At 39.9% G+C, this 21097-nt stretch overlaps 1 protein-coding gene across 1 annotated transcript in view; it reads left to right on the forward strand.

Annotated features, from left to right (window-relative positions):
* Positions 1 to 21097, forward strand: part of TNIP3 (TNFAIP3 interacting protein 3) — a 67307-nt gene that overhangs the window by 31690 nt on the left and 14520 nt on the right. Inside the window, exons 4-9 of the mRNA XM_075040236.1 lie at positions 4519 to 4605; positions 5958 to 6047; positions 7188 to 7253; positions 8539 to 8670; positions 12524 to 12652; positions 18062 to 18178. Of these exons, the coding sequence (XP_074896337.1) occupies positions 4519 to 4605; positions 5958 to 6047; positions 7188 to 7253; positions 8539 to 8670; positions 12524 to 12652; positions 18062 to 18178 (621 nt within the window). The remainder of the gene's footprint in view (positions 1 to 4518; positions 4606 to 5957; positions 6048 to 7187; positions 7254 to 8538; positions 8671 to 12523; positions 12653 to 18061; positions 18179 to 21097) is intronic.

Here is a 21097-nt window from a genome sequence, read left to right on the forward strand (position 1 = left end):
GCCTTCGTTAGCACCGATGGATGTCCTCTCAGCACAGCACACGGCTGACATTGTTCCCACTGTGCAGAACAGGCACACTTGGTTTCTCGGGTATCTTCTCTGCTTTTCTGTAGACATTTATCAAACAGTGCAACACCTAGCAAACACGCAGTGCCTTGCCTTTGGACAACACTGCTAAGCCTGTGTTTTCCTCTAAAATTTACTTTCCTGGTGCTTTGTGCAGACCTGTTTGCACTTTGCAGACACCCTCTTCAGCTGTCATTTTTGCTTTCTGTGAAGCTTCCTGACCTTCCTGTGACTGTGTAGCACTAGGACGAATCTTCCTCCAGAATCTTTAACTGGTCTGGTTATGTTTTGGAGGTGGGAAAATTTTAACAGCTTTTTTGAAAGTTTGCTTGGATCTGTAAACAGTTTTTTAGGTTTGTGACGGCATTTACAGTCTGGTCTTCAACTAGGATTCTCCAAGCCATTTAAAGCCACATATTTGATTCAGTAGCTTCAAACCAAGTATAAATGTCTTAAAAATATTTTTCTTTTTTTGACCTCTGAAGTCAGATAGTTGTCAAAAAAAGTCCGTCTTTCAAGTATTTTTGTAGATCTCAGATTTCCGAAGTGCTGTTGTACAACTAAGTTGTTCTTCATTGTGTAGCACTAGACTGATAAACAAACGCAGTGTCATTATCTCCACAAAACCAAAGAAAATAAATGTTGTCATCTCCTTGTCTGTCTTTTCAGTGCTATTAACTGTTTTCACAGAGACAGACAAGAATTTTGCTTCAACCCCTCCCAGCTTTTGCTGGAAGAATACCACCACCTCTGAAGAGTTTGAGCTTTTGTTCCCTACTCATTGGCATTTCTTCTATTCGTATAGATTTCAGACATTCTCTTCTATTTCCAATACCCCGTACTGTTCTTATGTTGCAATCAGTACAGAAAAGCGCTTGTGAGGGAGGGAACAAAAGGAACCTATCTCCCACCAAGGTGCTCGCACAGCTGAACAGCACCATTGTTCTTGAACAGCACATTGTTGCCCTTCAGATGCATTTCCTATAAAGTCTCTTAAAAGGCAATTGACTTTAGGCACTGTGTAAAGGAACTTCAGTGTTATCAGTATGAATGCTAAGCTTGCTTATCTAGGCAATGAAGACCACTTAATGTCACTTCTGTCATATTTTGTGTAAAATTCTTGTAGCGAAGAGCAATAGCTAAGATGGAGCAAGAAAATTTGGCATTGTTTTTAACGTGTATATGTAGGGTGGAAGGCCAGTAACAAAGCTAAGAGCTTCCACACAGGCATACCTAGCTTGGAGCTTGTTGATTGTTAGCAGGGAGCAATATGTCTTTCAAACAAGATGTTAATGTTATGTGAAAGATTTGCCCAATAAATGAGGCCAGTATAAACTGCATTCACTGACAGTGCCGAAGTGCAGGCAAACAACAGCTATTTCAGCAAACAGCAAAACTTGACTCAAAACACTCATGTACAGCCCTAGTGTGGGAAAGGACAACGGCTGTTGCTGCTCAGTCACTGTGGTAGGCTCACAGAGTGAAAATGAACAAATGCAGGTCATTTTGTCATGGAAGGGGTTGGGGAGACATGGAGATGCTGTTGCTGTTCTAGCCTGTACTCTTCCAGGAGCTTCACCTTTCCCCCAAGGTCTCCCCAACTCTCACAGCATCATGGGGGGCACGTGGAGAAAGCGGAAAGGAACAGTGTTGCAACTAGTTAAAATCCCTATAAATGGCACCTTCGAATCCTCCAGTCCAAGAAAGAATCATTCACTTTTGGTAGTTGTTAATACAGTCGTTAAGATATCACAACAAAGGACTTGCTGTCCTAAAGTCCACCTAGCTTTCCAGGAAACTACTCAGCTTTCCAGGAAACTGTTTTGAACTAAATAACAGTAATAACTGTGTGCACTCCAGGGTCTTAGCCTCATCCTCTCTTCAAAGTAATTTGAGCACTGATACCTTTCAAGTAGAAGCTGTGATTCACAAGTAGGGCTGTGCCCTGTGTTTGCTTTTCTGTCCCTGCTGCAGGGACTGCTCAGCAACTCATGTAGCACATCGCACCGCGCTGTTGTGAGGAAATCAGAAACTGGGGCTGGTTTACCTTAGCAGGCCAGACCATAAAATGCAGCTGTTCAACCTAAGCTTTCTCCCAAAGCTTAGCTGCTGCTGGAACGGAGAAGGGACTGCTGAGCATGGGAGCCTGGATAAGGGAAGGTGTCTGTGCTTGAGAATCATTGCCCTTGGGAGCAAATGTGCAACATGGAAGTTTTCTGATTGTATTTTTATGAATCAGATGCTCAGTGTTGGTACTTTATAAAGACAGACTCTGTTTCCGTGAGTTTATAATCTATAGGATTGTAGCAGGCCAGCGCAAGGTAGCGGGACGTTGTGAGAAGACGATAACTAATTGCTGTTCATGTCATTTGTGTTTAGTTACAGTACCTTCTCCTTCAGCAGCTGACTCTTGACTTTTCATGTTCCCTAACTTTAGTACAGTCAGAACACAAAATTATGCGGTGACAGCCTGTTAATGGATGCTGCAGATGCAGCGGTGACAGACAGATGGACAGACCGTGGGTGAAAGGACACATCATCATTCTCTGATCTGACACTAACATCTGGATGACCTTTAGCATTCAGTTGGTCTGTTTCACTATGTTTATAATAGGATTATTGCCTGCTTCTGCAAAGAGCTTTGAAGTCATTAGGTGTAAACTTTGATTTGACATAAACTTTTAATAATATTGTAATACTTGATCTCATTTTTAAAATATGTGGTGCTTGCTCTTCCTTCTCCACTATGGGGATTTTACAGTTTAACTATTACTATGTTCTTTCAGGTAGCACAGTATGTTTATTCATTTTAGAAGCTGACCTTCTTGCATGTCTGTTTCCCGGAGGATGGCCTTCCTGTTTCACTCACCTTGCTTTGGTGGTACAGAGGTTTACTTTGTTTTATTGCCTGACAGTTACTGGCTCGTATATCTTGCAATATATTGGTCACTACAGAAATGTCAAGAAATGCAATTGTGAAAATTGCTGTTGTGTTATCAGCCAGTAGTTCTTCCTTCTTTAAACCAGTGCTGTACCTGGGAGGGATATGGTCAAAGGCTAGTTTTGGTATAGGTACAGGTGAATCTTTTTTTTTTTTTTTTTTTTTTTTATGTGTAGGATGACACCTACGTAGAATCTAAAATGTCTTTATTAAAATAACATTTGTTTTTTAATTTCTCTCTTTATACCCCATGAGTTTTCCTACCCCTTCATAAAACATCAGGTAGGGAGTATATATTTCATATGCAATATTATAAAACAGTAGCTTTCTTCCAAACTGAGTTTTGTATATTGCAGAAGAGGAGTTGCTTAGTCACACATTATGAACCAGAGATCTGGAATGTGGCTGTTAAATTCCAGCAATTCACAGGATTACCTTACTTTGTCTAAATTCTTTTTGGAAATTGAAAGAACTCACACAGATTTATATTATTTTATGTAAAATTTCACAGGCTAACTTTCATTCCATTCCTTGAAAAGGAAATAAGCAACCTCTGCTCCCACTGAAAAAGCCTTAGACCCAGGGATCTTTCCTCAATAAGGAAAATTGTTTTTCTTTCATGCTTCCTTCTGAAATCCATCATTATTCAGAATTCCAAGACTGAAGATGACAATACTTTGCACTTTTCTATTTCATCCTTACTTTGTATGTGAAGTCTGTGGAAGCCTTTTCTTTGTTAAACTTTCCTGTGAATTTAACTTGGTAAGGCTAACCTCTTTTCCAAATGGGAAACTAAGACACAAGTTTGAAGTGTTGGGTACATTGAGTAGTCAAGTGAAGACTTGAGTAGCTTGAAGCTAGATCCATGCTTAGGTAAGGTAAGTACTAGAACTGCAAATACGATGTCCATATTACAACACCTATCATTTGTCATCTTTGTGCAGCTTTTCTTCAGGGAAAGTAAATCAATTTTCCAGTTACGGTTTTCCCCTAAACATCTTGGAGTTTGTATGGGTGTGCTCCTCCCTGTAGCTGTTAAAAGACTTCAGTATTAATCCTTTGTAAGCATAACTCACTAGTTTTTCTGTGATGATAGTTCACACTGTCTTAGTGTCACTTAATCCTTGTCATACTTGCATAAGTCCTTTTTTACAACTGGAAGCAGGTATAGAAAACCCTGTCCTCTTATTTACTGAAAAAACGTACCCTTCCTTCCCTTACACATGCAACTTCCTCTCTTGGGGTGAACTGGCCAGTCGATTGCGATTTACATGCACACTAAGCAAAGTGCTGCCTTGCCGGGCATATTAGTCATATGCAGTGTGCTTCAACCCTTCTGGGAAGCCCCGGCCAGGAAGGAGGAAAAGGTTAAAATCAAAATTCCACCACTTATTTCTGAACCTCAGCTGCCTCCACAGGCAGCACTTGCGTATCTTCTGGGTCTTAATGCAATTCTCCTGCTCCTGTAGCCAACATAAAATACCTGTTTCATTGCTCCTCTTCTTCCAAAGACCCGTAGTGAAACCAATGCTCAAGGCCGTCTTGGATGCGTGTGGGCAGGTGTGAGTGACATGGAAGCCCCAGCAGACCCACTAGAAGTAAGTGACTGTTTTGGCTGTCCTCTGAAGTGCTGTCTGATGAACAGGCTTTAGCTGGTGTAGGTATCATGCATGTCACTTTGTAGATTGACAATTATGGGCTCAGTTTTGTTTTCCAGGATATTTATCTGAATTATTTATGCTGTTCAAGAGTAGAAGAAAATGTTAGAAATATTTTTGGATACAGCATTCTTGGAAAGATAACCTTTTCTAGATCCCTAAGGATCTGGTAATTTTAATTTACCATTGACTGTCAGGTGATTGCTTCAGATACTTGAAGTTAAACATGTCAATGAACTTCTACAGGAAGAGGGATTAAGTGTTTTCTGGCATGGAAGTCAAGTGCTCCACATTAGAGCTCAGCAGGACTGGCCATGGAGCAAATACATGGTCAGGATTTTTGCCTGTGAAAAGACACACCAAAACTATTCTTTGATCTTCTTCATTGGTATTTGGCATTAAATTCTGTACCTGAAGAAAATAAATGTATTTCAGGAGATTTAAGACCTCAGAAGTGCTTGCACTTTTATTGTGGTTTCTCATATATTGGTTGAGAATTTAGGGAGGAAAAAAAAAAATAAAAATCCCTGACCAGTTATCTGAACATAATATGTTTTATCTTTATGAGTATGTATCTTTTTTTCAGTACAGTTCTCTTGATATATCTCTCTATATATCTCTAATAGATCACATGTTTATTTTCATGACAATCCATAGAAACTTCTTGGAAATTATGATCTATGACATTCCCATTATAAAAATGAGGGGTTAGCTGCTGTTGTCCTGCATGGGCAAAACTCCACACTTTAAAAAATGGAACAATTGCAGACTGATTTCCTAATTTCTCCAAATGGCCTATTCATTTTCTGTATTTCTTGTTTTGAACCCATTGTGCTGAAGTTTATTGCCTTGGGCCTGCAAGCACTTAACAGCAGCAATACTACTAATTATTCTATTTCTTGTAAATGGAGGTAATTACTTATGTCCACTTCAACTTATGCTCAACTTTTGTGGCTTGTACTACTTGTTTCTATTACCATCTGTAAGATAATTAAAATGCTCTTTTGTGTTCTGTGTCTCAGATGGTACAAATATGTTTTTGTTTATTTCAGTGTCCATTTGCACAACGCTTCAGTTAAAACATAGACTAAGCAGGGTTAAAGCACATGTACACTTCAGAATCTTCTGTCAGCAGGTGCAAAGGTACTGAAATACAAATGCAATGTAAGAAAGTGTTGCTGTTTCAGTTTCTTTACCTGCACATGGCAGGGTGGATGGGAGTTTTATATGATAATCTTGACTTGAAGAGAGGATACTGAAAGCATTTGTTTTTGAACATTTCTGTCCTCCAGTCAAGGCATGTATTACTGACCAAAAAGAAGAATATATCAGCCAATTCTCCGGAACAACAGATCCTCTCACTGGAAAGACAGAGACGAGAGGTAATCTTAAGTTTACCCTTAACTTTTACAGATATAACCCTTAAGACAGACATTGCAGTATCAATAATATGCCTGGGGCAGGAAATCACTGAGTGTGTTATCACTGTTACTTACACTGTGTTTATGCTGCAGTTGCTTTTACCTGCCAGTCCATCAAGGCCTATGTTTTTCTGTGGGAATCTCATCCCGTGCTCGTGCAAGACAACTTCTATGTGGACACTTTCAGCTTTGCATTTCTTCACAGCCCGAAGTGTGAAAGCACTTAAAATTATATTTAAACTAGTTCCTATAGTCCTTCTTCTCTCTGCCAAGCTAGGCAGAGTTATATTTGAAAAACTGTTCCTTAGAACAAATGATGACTTACTGTAACGCGGCTATGAATGTAGAAGAGCAGAGATTTATATGGTACAAAGGGCAAATTTTCTTAATGATCACTACTGTAAAGGCCAAGGAACCACTATGAGTAGTAGCCAGTGTTGTCTTGGTCACTGGTAGCAGCAAACTGGAAGCCATTCTTTTGCTGAGCATCCTAAAGTGTGACCCTGTATCCTGCAAAGCAAAATGCTTCCGAGGGACCTGTTTGGCTTTCTCCAATAAAAACATACGCACACTGACTTCACTCCTACCACTTACATACATGGTGTTAGCTGATCTTCCCATCCTGCATGTGTACACTTGCTCGGTTTAGTGGTACTGAGAAATGTTAAGTGGGGTTTGAACCCAGTAGTAATTGCAGTCAATAGGAGTCTTCAATTTACTTGTTTGAAGTAGAGACCTTCTGATTGGAAATATGTTTATGGAACTTAAAGCAAAGTAACAAGAAAGTCCGTGGCCATCTAGGAGTTGCAGCTTGGGATTTGTATGGTGTCACAAATTATTCACCTGTAGCTTATTGTGTATTTGCATGTTTCCTGAATTTTACTTCCTGAACGTTCATGTACTTTAACTGAAATACCAAAGCACTGGCAGATGGGCTGTAAAGCTTGCCAAACCTTTAACTTGCTTTTCCTGAAATGAACTGGCCAGATAATGAGGAGGTTGTGAACACTCGTTACTGGAGGGTTAGAATGCCAGTCTATTTTTTATTTATTGACAATGTTGAAATAAGGGTTATTTACTGTGACTTCCTGATAATTACAGCTGCTGGAGGTGAACAAACAATGGGATCATCAATTTAGAAGTATGAAACAGCTTTATGAAAAACAGGTAACAATGTTGACTACTTTTATTGGATTATGTGTGCCACCTGCTGATAGTTAAGTCTGTGCTTAAATACCAACCAGCCATAGCTATAGTAAATATCTTAGGGGGGAAAGGCATTATGTTTACTTTGTCTTTAGTTCACAAATTAAAAAAGCTTCATCACATAGAAGTGAAGCTAATGTGCGTGCAATCTTCAGTAGGACAAAATAACTAGAGAAGCAGGGCATCTCTCAAATAGTAGGAACCAGGGTGGACATGACAGCAGAGATCTTCATGTCCTCCACAAGGTAATAAAAATTGCTTGTACTTCAGAGCACATTTAACTGAAAATTAGCCTGCAGTGCCTGGTGTGCCCAGCCACTGATCTGCACCATTACATGTATGTTGGTTCTTGTCCCATCTCTTGTGGCTGGCTTGTGAAACCTGGAAGCTCGCTGGGGCTCCCTGTAATGGGGAAGCTCTTATCTAAGTCCTCCGTGAATGCTGCCTTCCTTAAGCAGAGATACTTTCTTGCTTTTAAGAAACTGCTCTGTACAGTATCTCTTCATTTAAAAAAATAAATTGTAAATAAATCCTTTTTATGTCTTTTTTTTTTTTTTTTTTTAAGATCCCATTGGCATAGCTTTCATTCCTTGCTTGTGGCTGTGTGGCATCTTTGCCGCAGACGTTATAATCAGCTGCCTAGTGAAGGTGGCTGCTTACAATTATTCCCAAAACCAAGTTGGTTCATTGACTGACACTTCTCATCTCCTGTTTCCTTCTATGAAAAGGAAGTTTGCAGAGTGACCTCATGTGCTTATCAGGAAATTTTTTTCTCTAATATTTTCCAGCAAGCTTTTCTGAGATCTGGATCATTTCTTTGTTTTATTTTTTTTTTTCTTTCCCCAAAGAGAAGAGGAATTTAAATGGCTCTTCCTCATTTAATATGGGACCGTTTTATGCCTCTGGCTAGATCATTTGGATGTGCACCACTGCAGAGGGAGTCCGAGTTGCAAAAGGGAAAAAAAAAAAAAGCATATTAGCTGTCCTTTGGCAGCAAAACAGTGCAAGACCCCGACTGGGTTAACACCAACAGAGAATTTGCCCAGGGTCATGAAGAGTGTCTACTGCAGACAGAGCAGTAGAGCTTGGAAGTGGGGAGGGGAAAGTCAGTGGCTGGGGACTTTACACGCAACCAGATCCATTCCTTTACAGTGATCTGCTGAGAGCTGAAAGGATTTGAAGGCACCTTCGAGGTGCTGTGCCTTTCAGGATCCCCAGTCAGGCCACCATGTCACTTGCTTTTCAGCTGGCAGAAATGAAAGCAAAACTGGATGTGTCGGAGAGGAAAATCAGTGAGCTGGAGGAAGAGAGACATCGACAGCGTCCAGAAGCTGAGAGGTTCGGAGCCCTGGGCAGAGAAAGGCCGTTGCAGGAAATGGTAGGAGGATGCACTCTGTTACTCTGTGCTCAGTGTTGAATGCTATCTTGCCTTTCCTCTTTCTTTTCTCATGAGTGGCAGGGCGTGGGTTGTCACACAGCTGTAGTTGAGATTGTTGTGTTGAGTGGTTTTCAATGTTGTATCCACAGCACTGGCTGATCTTCTGTCTAATGAGAGAACTATGTATAGAGAGCAAGCCATTTCAATAGAAATTGGCAGAGGGCACAACATTAGTGTGTGTGGGGGAGTAAAGAGCAGATTGATACAAATACTGCAGAGATTTCCTCCCTCACTGTTCAGTTCAGGGTGAATTTCTTTGTGAATGAAAATGCTAGAGTATTTCAAATGGAGTAGGAATATCATTGCAGACATTGCACAAAGCACTTAGCAAGAAATACCTGAAGGAATGAATTCAGCTCCAGGCACCCGCATTTTGGTATTGACAATATATGGTTTTATACATGTGTTATCTATCTCAGCTCCCTGTAAATATTAGCAATGGTGTTGGTGCAGTTGTTAGGGCTGAAAGTGCCTGGGCTGATCAGCTGCTCTACAGTGGCATTCACCTCACTCTGAGAGTGGTTGGGCACCTCTCTTAGGACTCCTTTGGGACTGGCTTTTGTGTAGCATTCGCATCTAAAGTTAGACCCCTAAGCTGAATTACTACAACAGTAAAACCACCAACCTGAGTGATTGGCATATATATGCCGAACGTATACTCAAAACTTTGTGCCCTGTTTTACAAGCACCACTCTGTGGTGCTTCCTATTCTTATTCTGCTTTGTGGTATCACACACTTCATAACCTCTTGTAAGAGTTTCTGGCTGGTGCCCTGATGGCTAAAGTTGGGCTTCGCTATTCACTTCATAACCTGAAACAAACCTGAAAACAAGTGGCAATCGCATCACTTCTAGGCTCAGATAAGATGTAAGTTAGCTGCTGCAGGAAAAGAAATGCAAAGACCTTAGCTTTTATCTTCATAAGCAGAACATTCATCTTACTTGCCTATCAATTACGGTATGGTCTTAGCTAAGCACGTGCTTGATTTCCAACCAATAGGACCATTCACATGTTTTGAAGCCAACTATGTTGCTATCTACTTGCTGAATCACTGCCTATATTTGCTCCGAGTGTAGATTTAATGCGAGACAATCCATCTTTCTGTTCATGTTACTATGGTTTTTACTGCCTGCCCTTTAATATATGATAGCTGTGAAAAATAGCCCTAGCTACCTTTTTGGAAAGGTAAGGATGAGCACTCTCCCAATTTTTTTACTACATACATGAATAATGGACTAAATGACAAAATAATCCAAAAATCTCTTAGGAGACAGGTTAACCTGCATGGAACTTTAGCCTTAGATCAGCAATTTCTTTACAAATTATATACTCAGACAGTAAGTGCTTCTATTCACTCTGAAGTTCTTTACTTTTTGGACGTCATGCAGGGATGCAGGACGTCTAAACCTTTGCAGAAGTAGCTGCTAAAAGTACAGATTTTTGAATGAGCAACAAGGATTGTAACACCCATGTCAGCAGCTGTGCCAACTCAAATTATCCTATGCTGAGCACAGGGCAGGATGAAGAAAAAGCAGTGCCAGGGCATGATTCAGAAAAATGCATAAAGGTATGTTCAGCTTGAAAGCACGTGAGCAGGCTTGTTGCTTTAAAGTTCAGCAGATGCGGAAGAGGCCCAGGCTGACAGATCTACCAAGATTAGATTTTTAGAGCTTTATGTTCAGGGTTTTTTTTTCTATAGCAACTAACATTCTTCATACCTGCATTTCTTTATACATATATATATATATATGTGTGTGTGTGTCTGTATATATTTTTTTTCTTTTCTTCAAAGGTAACAACCCTTTCTTTTTTAAATGTTTTACTTACCCCCCTGTAGCCACGGAGCTGGGATGGGCTATACAGGGCAATTGCCAGAGCAAAGTAATAAGATGTTTGTTTTCTACTTGCTTATCTAGTCCAGCAGCCTGAAAGTACCTTTTAAATTTGTTTACTCACAGTGGCAGTTCTCTGGGTGCTCTGCTGAGCCATTTAGGAAAACCAGCAGCACCTAACAACCCTGAGACAGATTATATGCTGCTGCTGTTTTACAGAGCTGTCTTTTTTTTTTTTTTTTTTTTTTTTTTCAAATGCACCTGGAGGTATGGCTCTCACAGAATGATAAAGTTGTGAACTTTATCTGTCCCCATGTCCTCCATGGCCCACAGAGGAAAACTGACTGTTCTGTAGATTTAAATTTTTTGTTTTGTTCTCTCTGGGCATGACTATGTACCCACAGACAAGAATCAAAGACCAACCTAGTCACTGGAAAGTCTAGGTGCCATAACACCTAAGATTCAGTGTCGAATATGAAGCAATAAGAGGTAAGAACTGAGATGGTTCAAAAACCTGAACAAACTGGAAATCTTTAGTTATAGACAGCCATGTTCCTGGAGGTGTCAGCCTCCAAGAAGGAGGATATGTGCTAGGAGCTAGGAAAAAAGGATGGCAAAGGTGAAGAGAAGGGCATAGCTAAAAGCCTGTATGGATTTTAGTGGTTTGTTTTTCTTTAATATCTTAAAACATACATGCACATGCTAGCTTGAGGTGCCTCCTGGGTGAGTTCCTATACTCAATGCAGAGATACCTTACTAATCTTGCCCAGTTTTTGGAGAAAGTGAAATGTTCCAACTAACTTAGAACAAAGGAAAATAAAGCTACCTCATGTGTAAGCAACAGTTTCTCAAGGGTGTTTTTCACTGGCTCAGCTAGCACACGGTGATGCACTTCTCATGAGCCCGAACTGTAAATGCCTGGTAGCTGGCTGCACAGAGGTATGCCTGCTGCACAGAAGAAAAAGCATTCATGCGGTGTCCTGTGCATGTGATTGTTGGATCTCATTCTTTTTAATCATATAAAGCAGCTGCAGAAGAATATTTGAAATACTTTTGTGGAACAGGCCATTCCGTTTCATATGTCTAAACAGCTTTGGTCTAAGTCTGGCAAAAGCAGGCTAGTGAGGAGAACATTACCCAGCAAGAGAAGCTTACACAATGCCATTTGCTTCAGGGTCTGATTCAGATCTTAGTTCCTTCACTGTAAATTGAAAATAGTCATGCTGAAAGCGATAGAAGAGAATCAAACTTAGTTTGGCAGATCTGTCCTAGTAATTCTTATAATATCATCTTGAAAGACTAGTGTGTCAATCCTGTTGCAAGTAGAGACATCTTCCTGTTAGTTTGCTTGGGTGGCAACAGTGTAGGCACATGCACTAGGAAGGGTCAAGCTCAAGTCAAAACCAACTGTGATGGCGTCAAAGAAAGTGGATTTTTAAGCCTTGGTTGGTAGCATGGTAAATTCTTGAGCAGGCTGAGACCTGCTTCAGTCTCTCGTGTAGTGGAAAAAGCCCTCAGACTATGTGATACTGAGATCTGGTTTTGTCTTTAATGTTGTATGACACTGGGAACAGCTGGGATTCCATCAGCGTTTAGCCCTGGCCTTACACTGTGAGTACATAAGAATAATGCAGTTTGGGATAATCATCTGTACAGTACTGATCTGCTTGGCCTTCCAGCTTTATCATGTCTTTGTGCAACTGCAGACTGTAGAGAGCAGGGATTTAGTCTGGTATGTTGTCTCTGTCTCATCATATGGTGAGTGGTCAAAACAATTTCAATAGACTTTATCATATCTGGGTTTTACTAACCATCCGCCTTCCTGTTGCCTCCCTTCCCAGCTGTGTTTGGGACAATAAAAATGCAGCACATCTGCCAGACAGCAGATATTCTGAAGATTGTTTTTGAAAAATGGTTCCATCTGCATTTCAGCAGCATCTCTCTGTATTTTTGCATCCCAGAAAGAAACAAAGGTCCTTAGTGAAGCTCTCCATGAAATGAAAGAAGAGAACAAGCTCCTGAAGCAGAAGAACGCCTCCATGATCAGAAAGAAAGAACACTATGAGTGTGAAATAAGTCGTCTCAATAAGGTATGAACAAGAGTGAGCCACTGACCAGGACCTCTTCCTTTAATTCTAGGGTCTGTGTTGTCAAGCAGTGACACTATCAGCTGCCCATCTTTTCAGTCCTGGGTGAAGAACCCGTGGTAGCAAACGCATGATCACCATTTGGAAGCTGGGGAAACAAGCAGGAACTTACTTTAGCTAATACCTGTGCATGCTGTTCTTGGCAGGCAGTAGGGTTGCATTGTAAAGAGGAAAGTTAAGAGAACCTTTGGCTTCTCCTGTGAAACCTGTCTGCGTGTCATATCTAAGCTCTTTCTACATTCTCCCTCCAAACAGAAGGGAAATGACACAAAGATGCTTTCATATGCATACAGTGAAACATTGTGATTAAAAAAAATTCAGACAGTTTAAAACTGTTGGTTTACATATATTCTGTGTTTCAGAATAATAGCTTCTCTTCACAAGACATGCTCCTGTCTTACTTTTTATATACATACAGATATATATTTATACATGTAAGTATTGTGTGTATATATGTCTCATTGAGGAAATTGCCATAAAATAGCTAAACGGTATTTATTTTTTTTAACTGAGGGAAAGTAATAAACGTAACTTTGTTTAATCAAAAGATCACATAAAGCAGTGGGTGTTTTCTAACAATTTTGTATTTCATGGTGAACCACAAACACTTCCTGAGGAAATGCACTGCAGTAACCATTGCTGTGTAGCTTTAAGTGATACACAAGCTAAAGGGCCACGATGTGCAAAAGTCAAGGCAAAAAAGTAATGTTGCCATATTAAAAAATCTGACAGAACATATGATCTCTAGCTCTTTTTGAAATGCATTGACAGGGCTTGCTCAAAGCCTCAGTGTAACTTCCATTCAAGGTCTTGTTTGTAAAACAACTTATTTAAATATTTTATTTTGCTGTCTTATCTTAACAATGTGGCTGGAACTAAGGCAGATGGGTAAATAGACCATTCTTAAATGAAGCATTTTCCACAAGTAATTTACTGATTTTCTGTGTATTTGCATCCTTCAAATCTCGTGTCATGAATACACATAAGACTGGAAGGGACCCTCTGTGCCCTTTTAAGTCTAGTCCCCTGCTATTGCAGGTTCAGTGACTTGAAGTTCTTACAAATTCTCTGAAATAAAACAACTTTTTCCTTAAACATACTTAAGCTCCTTCTGCTGTGCTTCTGTTGGAAGGCTGTTCTGGAACTGTAACCCTTCTTTCATTAGATGCTCTCATATGTTTCAACTGGGCTGAATTTATTCTGGCCAGACGATATTCATTTTTTCTTCTGGTAGTAGTGTGTAAAGCAGATCTGTCCTCTCGGTGAAGCAGAACTGTCCTCTAGTGAAAATACGATTGCTCTCAGGGGCTCTTGCTCTTTCCCTATAGCTACAGAGAGCAATTGTATTTTCATGAGAGGACAGTTTAGCTAAGCTGACCCAGCTCTTTTGGTCTTTTAAAATGCAGCTATGCCTGCTAATATGCATGTTTTTTCATCTCAGTCATTTTAAACTGCTTAGTTCTCAGTCTATGGGAGATATTACTACTTGTTTCTAAGTACATTAACCTTTTTACTTTTGGCTTCATCCAACTTTGATCCAGTCATCCAGAGTACCCAAAGTATAGAGTCTGATCTGATCCTTTGATGTCTGCAGCATGAAAGTGATGTTGCAATGCCATAATAGTTTGCAATGCTATATCCCAAGATTATTGGCTTTCCTGTGGCTGTTTCCTTGTTCACCATATAGTTTGAGTACAAGCCAAATTTTTTACCCATTTCATAACTTTGCTGCAGCACTATCTCAACTGTTATTTAAACATAGACTAATAAGATCTAATGTATTTCCCTGATAAGAAAATCTGGGGTTTTTATGAAAGACATCAGGTTAAAGAGTGCTTTACTTCATCCCATTTCTCATGTCTATAAGGCAATCCTCTTCAAAATTTCCACCCAAGCCTAACACACTCTTGAGGTTAAATTAAGAGGTTTCTAGGTGCATGGACCGGTTATCCTTTTTGTGGCTTTGGAAGCCAAGGTACTTATTTTTCATACAGTTCCATTTTTGATGTTGAAAAATTCAGAAAACCTCTGTGCTGCTTGTCTTGCAATTTCAGGTTTCAGTTCTCAGTACTTCTGAATGAATTTTATTTAACACAACATTAAGTTAAGCTCAGTTTAACTCAGTGAGCTGTGAGTTCTTTCTCATTGGTACATCTTCCTTGCTGTTAGCCATCCTGCCACTGCCACAGCGCTCTACGTTATCCTCGTTATTGGAAATACTGTATTTAGTCTTGCTTTCCTGTGTAATGCCTTCCTTGTACTCATTTTTACAGTGAAAAAAAAATTATATGTATATATTTTATAGTTAAATTTCTTTTGCAACATACAGCTCAGTGTGACTGTCTCTCTTACCCTGCATTTTAATCTAAAGCTACCAAAAGTGATAGCTTTTGTTGGGATTAAATCCTTTCTCCAATCCCTAAAGGCATTTTAATTTTTCTTCTTGAAATTTTTCATCTAGCGGTCCCTTGAGCATTTTCCTCTACAATTTTTTTCAGCTTCCTTGAGATATGATTTTCTGGGGAGTAGGGGAGTGGTTTGTTTGGTTGGGCTTTTTTGTACTTTGACTTTTAATGAAGTAGGAATAGCCAAATGATCTGAAAAAATTGCATGCAGGACCAATTATAAACGGTGCCTAGAAGTTCTTTGTCATTTCTCAGATTTGTTAATTTGAAATTACAAATCTTAGTTACATATTTAAAATAGCTTATTTACTTTTAATTTCAAGTGTCTTGTGACAGTTTTATTCACTGCTGTTTTTTAAAGCCAGTGGAACAGTAATATCTTCATTTCTTCCATAAATGACTCTAAAACAGCCCCCACCTTTTATCTGTTCAGAGTGATGGGAATTTTGAAAGAAAAATATTTGTTATATCTGTGAGTATTAGCTTCAGTAGTGTTTAGTCTCTGTTTTATACTTGGGAATCCAAATCTCCTATAATGACATAGTTCTCAATAATTTGTAATGTTGCTATTAGATCAATAGCAAAATTTTACCTTTTCTCCCCATACCTAGCACTTCTCAGAATGTCTTTTACAATATCTCCTCAAAGTATGACCCTAAACCAATTCAGCGTTATTCATGCTGCAGTTTCTTATTTTATTTGAAATGATAAAACAAGGTCTCACAGTATTGATTCCAAATGTGGTTTAAAAAAAATCTTCACTTTTTTTTCTCTACTGTTAACATTTTGGAGATCGAATTTTCTGGATTTTTCTATTTTTTTTCTTCTGTAATTCTGAGATGTAGAACCTCCTCAAAAAAAAAACCCCAGATAAACAAAAAAACCCTGAAGAATTGCCCAAATACCTAATAAGTCTATATCATGATATGTTTCTACAAAGTGAGCTGCAAGGAAAGTAGTCAGTATAGTCACATTTGTTCAAGAATTAGGAGAACCATCAACAGCTTATGAATATACATACTTCAATTGTAAAGGTGCGTTACCATTTGGTAATGTCAGGATGGCCACAAACAATAAGATACATCCTAGTAAAGGAGTTTTAATATAAAAATTGGGTGCAGCAGATGGCTGGGAAAACAGTATGTTGTGAAGGAAGCAGGACATTCAGTGATCATTGAATTAGGGCATCTGAAGCACTTTCTTTCGAGGGTGGTCAAATATTAGAAGAGGTTGCCTGGAGAGACCATGAAATTGCCATCATTGGAGGTGCCCGGTACTCAGTTGACAGGCCCTGAGCAACCTGACCTCTTTGGCCCAGCTCTGAGCAGGGGCTTGGACCACCAGAGGTCCCCTGTCACCCAAATGAGTCTCATGATTCTGTGGTTGTCAGCAAGATTGAGATGTATTCCATGTAGGCAGGGGGAAGAAGAAAAGCATGCTTCACTCGTCACTGTCCCCAGCGGTATGCTTAACAAACTATATGCCTGGGAAAGCTGGGTTGCAGTCAGCCAGGGAACGTATCAGAGGTACCAAGATGTTGTCAAACTTCACTGACTCTTGCTGCTGCTGGTAATTCCTGCCCAATCTAAACACCAATGTGAAACTTGGTTTTAGTACTTGTTTTACTATTTGTGCAGAGCACTGCAATGTCATAACCTAAAAGGGATTAGCAGCAGCTCAAAGGGGCAAAAGGAGGATTAATCAGTAAGCTATCTGTATCTTCATCATCCCATGTTTATGTTCAACTTTATTTATGTATTGACATGGCATACAATCTTACCACTATTATACCAATTTCTCTTCTGTGTGATTCTTAGGGTCAGTAGATCATCAGATAAAAAGCCTCCCTTTTCTCTTCTGTGCTCTTAATGGGAAGTGCTTTGCTTTTTTTTTTTTTTTTTAATTGGCCTTTTGATAATTAATACTAATCCTTGGGTTACTTTATGTACCAGTTCTCCTTCTTGGCCACTTCCCCCTCTGCCTCTTCCCCCTCCAGATTATCTTCCCTTCTTCCCTTATGACATGAATGGAGTGTGGTCAGCAAGGCAGAGCTGGGGATCATTAGCAGGAATTGAACTTTCTAAAATGGATGAACTTAGCTGAGTCCATATTTTAGGTGAGAGATATTGAAAAGTACTGAATGGTGAGTATTTTGTGCTAGAGCAAAAAAAAAAAAAACAAAGTGTAGTGTGTGGTTATAGACAGAGAGGGGTAAGAATGATTTAAAAATTATTCCAGTCCGAGGGAGAGCTGTGTAATGCTGTTAAAAATAACCAAAATCTGCAACGAACTATGGCAGAATTTGGCTGAAAAATAGGGTAAGAGCGTTACCAGTGTAGTGTGTGTGTATTCATAACTCCCTCTAGTGACAAGCTGTAGAGACTACATAACTTCCTCTCAACTGGAGGGTTTACTTCAGTCCAGTCACAGAAATTTGTACTCGGTGCAAAAAATGTTTCAGTCAGACTTTACTGCAGTCACATTTTTAGGCAATCTTTGAATATTGCTGTTATGTTCTTTGGTTTTTTGTTTGCTTGTTTTTGGGCTCAGCTGAGTTTAGACACCTGTCTTTGTTTTCCCAAATTCTGACTTGCACAGGGAAATGGTGTTTATGAATGAGATTTGCAGCTGTGATTTACATAGGTAAATGTTGGTTATAGTTATAAGTAAAAGCACAGTCCCCTAAATGACACTGTCTCAAATTCATGGATGTAGTGTGAGCACTTTGAAAATTTGGACCTAGTCAGGCACATACGTTATTCTTGGGGTTTATATCCAGTGTTTATAATTGAAGCAACTGCAAATGAAGGAAAAAAACCCCACAAGTCCGTGACTTACTCTAATCTGTTTATTTAGAGAGCAAACATTCTAATCATTTAAAAGGATTTTTTTTTTTTTTAATATGTATTGAATCTCTGTTTAGTAATTTTGCTGTTTGACATTGTAGGCCCTTCTGGATGTGTTGAAAAAGCAGCACTCACCTGTTCTTGGGACTCCTTCAGAGAAGGATGACAGGAACAGCCTTGAGGAAATGAGAACCCAACTTGAAGTTCTCAGGCAGCAGGTGAGAACAGCTGGAAGTAAGCCTGGATGGATTTCATACGGCATAATTTTGCCCTTTCTCCCAAGAATTGTGCCTGGTAGACTTGCTATGTAGAGCTTTTGAAAGGAAGAACCAGTTTAGCCATAGCCCGTTCAAATGGTGTTTCCTAAGATTCTGTCATCACAGCAGTGTCCACGAAATGCAACTGAATCCTTGCAAAGGACTGGAACAAGGACTTGTGTAGGACTTGAAGCAGCAGAATGGCTTCCGTGGTTCTTAAAGACACCCTGCCAGCTCTCTGCTAGGGGCTGAATTTCATCCAGAGGGAATGCTAAACTTCATGAGTTACTGATTGTGTCTTCTGCTCCTTTTTTTCTTAGAAGTTGAAAGTTTAGTGAGTTATCTAAGAATCCTAGTCTTGGAAAACTAGAGTGTTGGCATTGCAATTTTTCAAAGTGTGAGGCAAAACGTTTGCATCCACAACCTGCATACCAATCACTATAGAGAAGTGGTTTTGTTTTTTTTTTTTTTTGTCTTTGTTCTGTGCAATTCAAGTGCTTTGTGCACTCTTTTTCTTTCCATATGAAAGAATCTGTTTAAAAACATGATACTTTTCAGATAATTTTACATTTTAGGTCTGTCATCCTGGACAGTGTTAGGGTTAACATTATTGACACACAAATGGATGTGATCAGAACGGGAATTTTATTCAATGGGAATAAAATACTTGTTTCTGTCACGTTTGACAGCAGAGCCAGATTTTGCTCTCTAATGTAATGCTTGCCACATGCTGGAGAATAAAATCCTGTACTTGATTGTACAGTAATGAGTTATTTCATTCTACACAATAAAATAGAGTAAACCAATTTTTTTCAGAATTCTCTTGGGGTATCCATTTTATGAATGTCTTTTTCTAGTTGTATAAATCAGTACAGTAAGTCCAGACTTCCTTCTGCACGAAATGGAGCAGAAGGCTCTAGCTGTATGGAGGAGGGACTCTTGGGACAAACAGCGACGTGACAGAGTCTCACCAGAGCTTGGCTGTCATCAGCCCACCCCTGGCCATGACAAAAGAGATGAAAGCATTCAGTCCTTGGGATATTCCCCCCTGTTTCTCAGGGTAGCAGAATATACAGCAAAACTGTGACAAAGTGGTTCCCTTGCAGCTTCAGCAAATTGTACAGCTGGGGAGCAGGAGAGAGGTGGGACAGCAGAGAGGGAATCGGGAGAGAATAAATGAGGAAATACTGAGGAGAGAAGCATATAGATGGACAGGGGTACAGGAGACCTAGATTTCTGCAAGTGACAGCTTTGCCTCTGCTTTGGAGGGTCAGGAGCACGCATGGCTCCTCCAGGCACAGGCTGCGGAGCTTGAGTCCCTGTGTGGCCACACAAAAGCCTTTGTTCCTTTTACACAGTTATTCAGGAACAGGGTTATATCTAGTGGGGGACCATCAGGTCCAAAAAAAAAAAACCTTGCAAAAATTAGCTGCAACAGGCAAGTCGTGAAAATAATTGAAAGCCCTCTGTTGACTTTTTTTCTTCCCCTGAGGTATTAACATTTCTTTAGTCCTCCTGTGAAGTTATAGTACTGCTGCTAGCAAAAAGAAAACTGGATCTGTATGATGGGCAGGGCATCAGCCACAGCAAGGAACTTCTTTGGAAATAGACTGTCAGCGGTCTTCAGTGAGCAACCAAGAGGACATGAAAGGACTTCTGAAAGTTCTGGTGGTTGTTCCCACCCCAACATGCTTTTGCTGTTATTTGTCAGTAGAAGTGCCACCAATCTCCAGCTTCTTACCAGGTGGATGCCTGCCCATTATCTGAAGAATTAAGCCAGTCAGCTTAACACAAATTAATTTACTGATTTGTGTTTTGCTGCTGAATCCATGCGCTAGCTGCCTGTGCCTGGGGTGGTCAGATATTTTTTAATGGGATGAAGCACTATGATTCCTGGTGACATAAAAAGAGCTAAGCCATTGCATCCTTCAGTATTTCAAAGGCAACTTATCTTCTAGGAACAGGGTCAAACCTCTGTATTTCGATTTTGAATTGTGTACATAACATTCCTCTGTGCTTCTACACTGGGGCAGGTAGGTTCTTTGGGCTGCAGTTTGAGAGTATGAATTAGAAGTCCTATATTGCAGACAAAAGGTACACGGGCCAATTATTTTTTCCACATACAGTTTCTAACATCTGGGGCACAACAGCCTCCTACAGGTATTTTTTTTTCCACAGTGCTCCAGCCAAGGTCTAAATTCCTTGACAGTGCTGACTAGTCCAAGTCTTCTGGTCATTAATAGGTGATCACAACTTTGAAGACTATCACTTATTCTGCACAGATTAGTTCTTTGGGCCACACCTTGATTAGATAGGGCAGTGGGTAAGGTAAAGCTGCAGACAACTACAAAACGGTGTAAAGCAAAGCAGGCTCAAGGCCAGTGGTGTTCAGTGGGCTATAAAAAGGCAGGATGTTATTTGATGATAGTGGCTCATTGTTAGGTTGGATAAGGTGATAACGTTCTGTCAGACTGCATGCTAGAAGTCAGTTTTTTGTGCTGTGCCAGCACCTCCCATTTCCACCAGAATTAAATGCTTGCTATCTGAGATACAAGGGGGAGTTGAAAGTGCTCATAACTGAAAACTGGAAAAAATTTTTGGTAAAATGTTTGTCCTGCTACTGTTTATCCCTTAAAAAGATCAATGTCTTTTAGTATTTGCTATCTTATTTATAGCATTTAAAACCGATATCTGCTAGCCAGCCTTTTAAATTGCAAGGGTCCACAAATATTGAAGCTGTGGACTGTTTCGACTAATGGGTGCCATTGGAGAACAGCCCTTACTTGTCATTTTGTATTGGTCATAAAAAAGGTGAGGGAAACTTTTGGTTGCAGGATTGTGAAGAGGTGGGATCCCTTTGGAATGCACCCTGCTGCTTGG

Source organism: Buteo buteo, chromosome 1 (assembly GCF_964188355.1).
Source record: "Buteo buteo chromosome 1, bButBut1.hap1.1, whole genome shotgun sequence".
In the NCBI taxonomy this organism is placed as follows: Eukaryota; Metazoa; Chordata; class Aves; order Accipitriformes; family Accipitridae; genus Buteo; species Buteo buteo.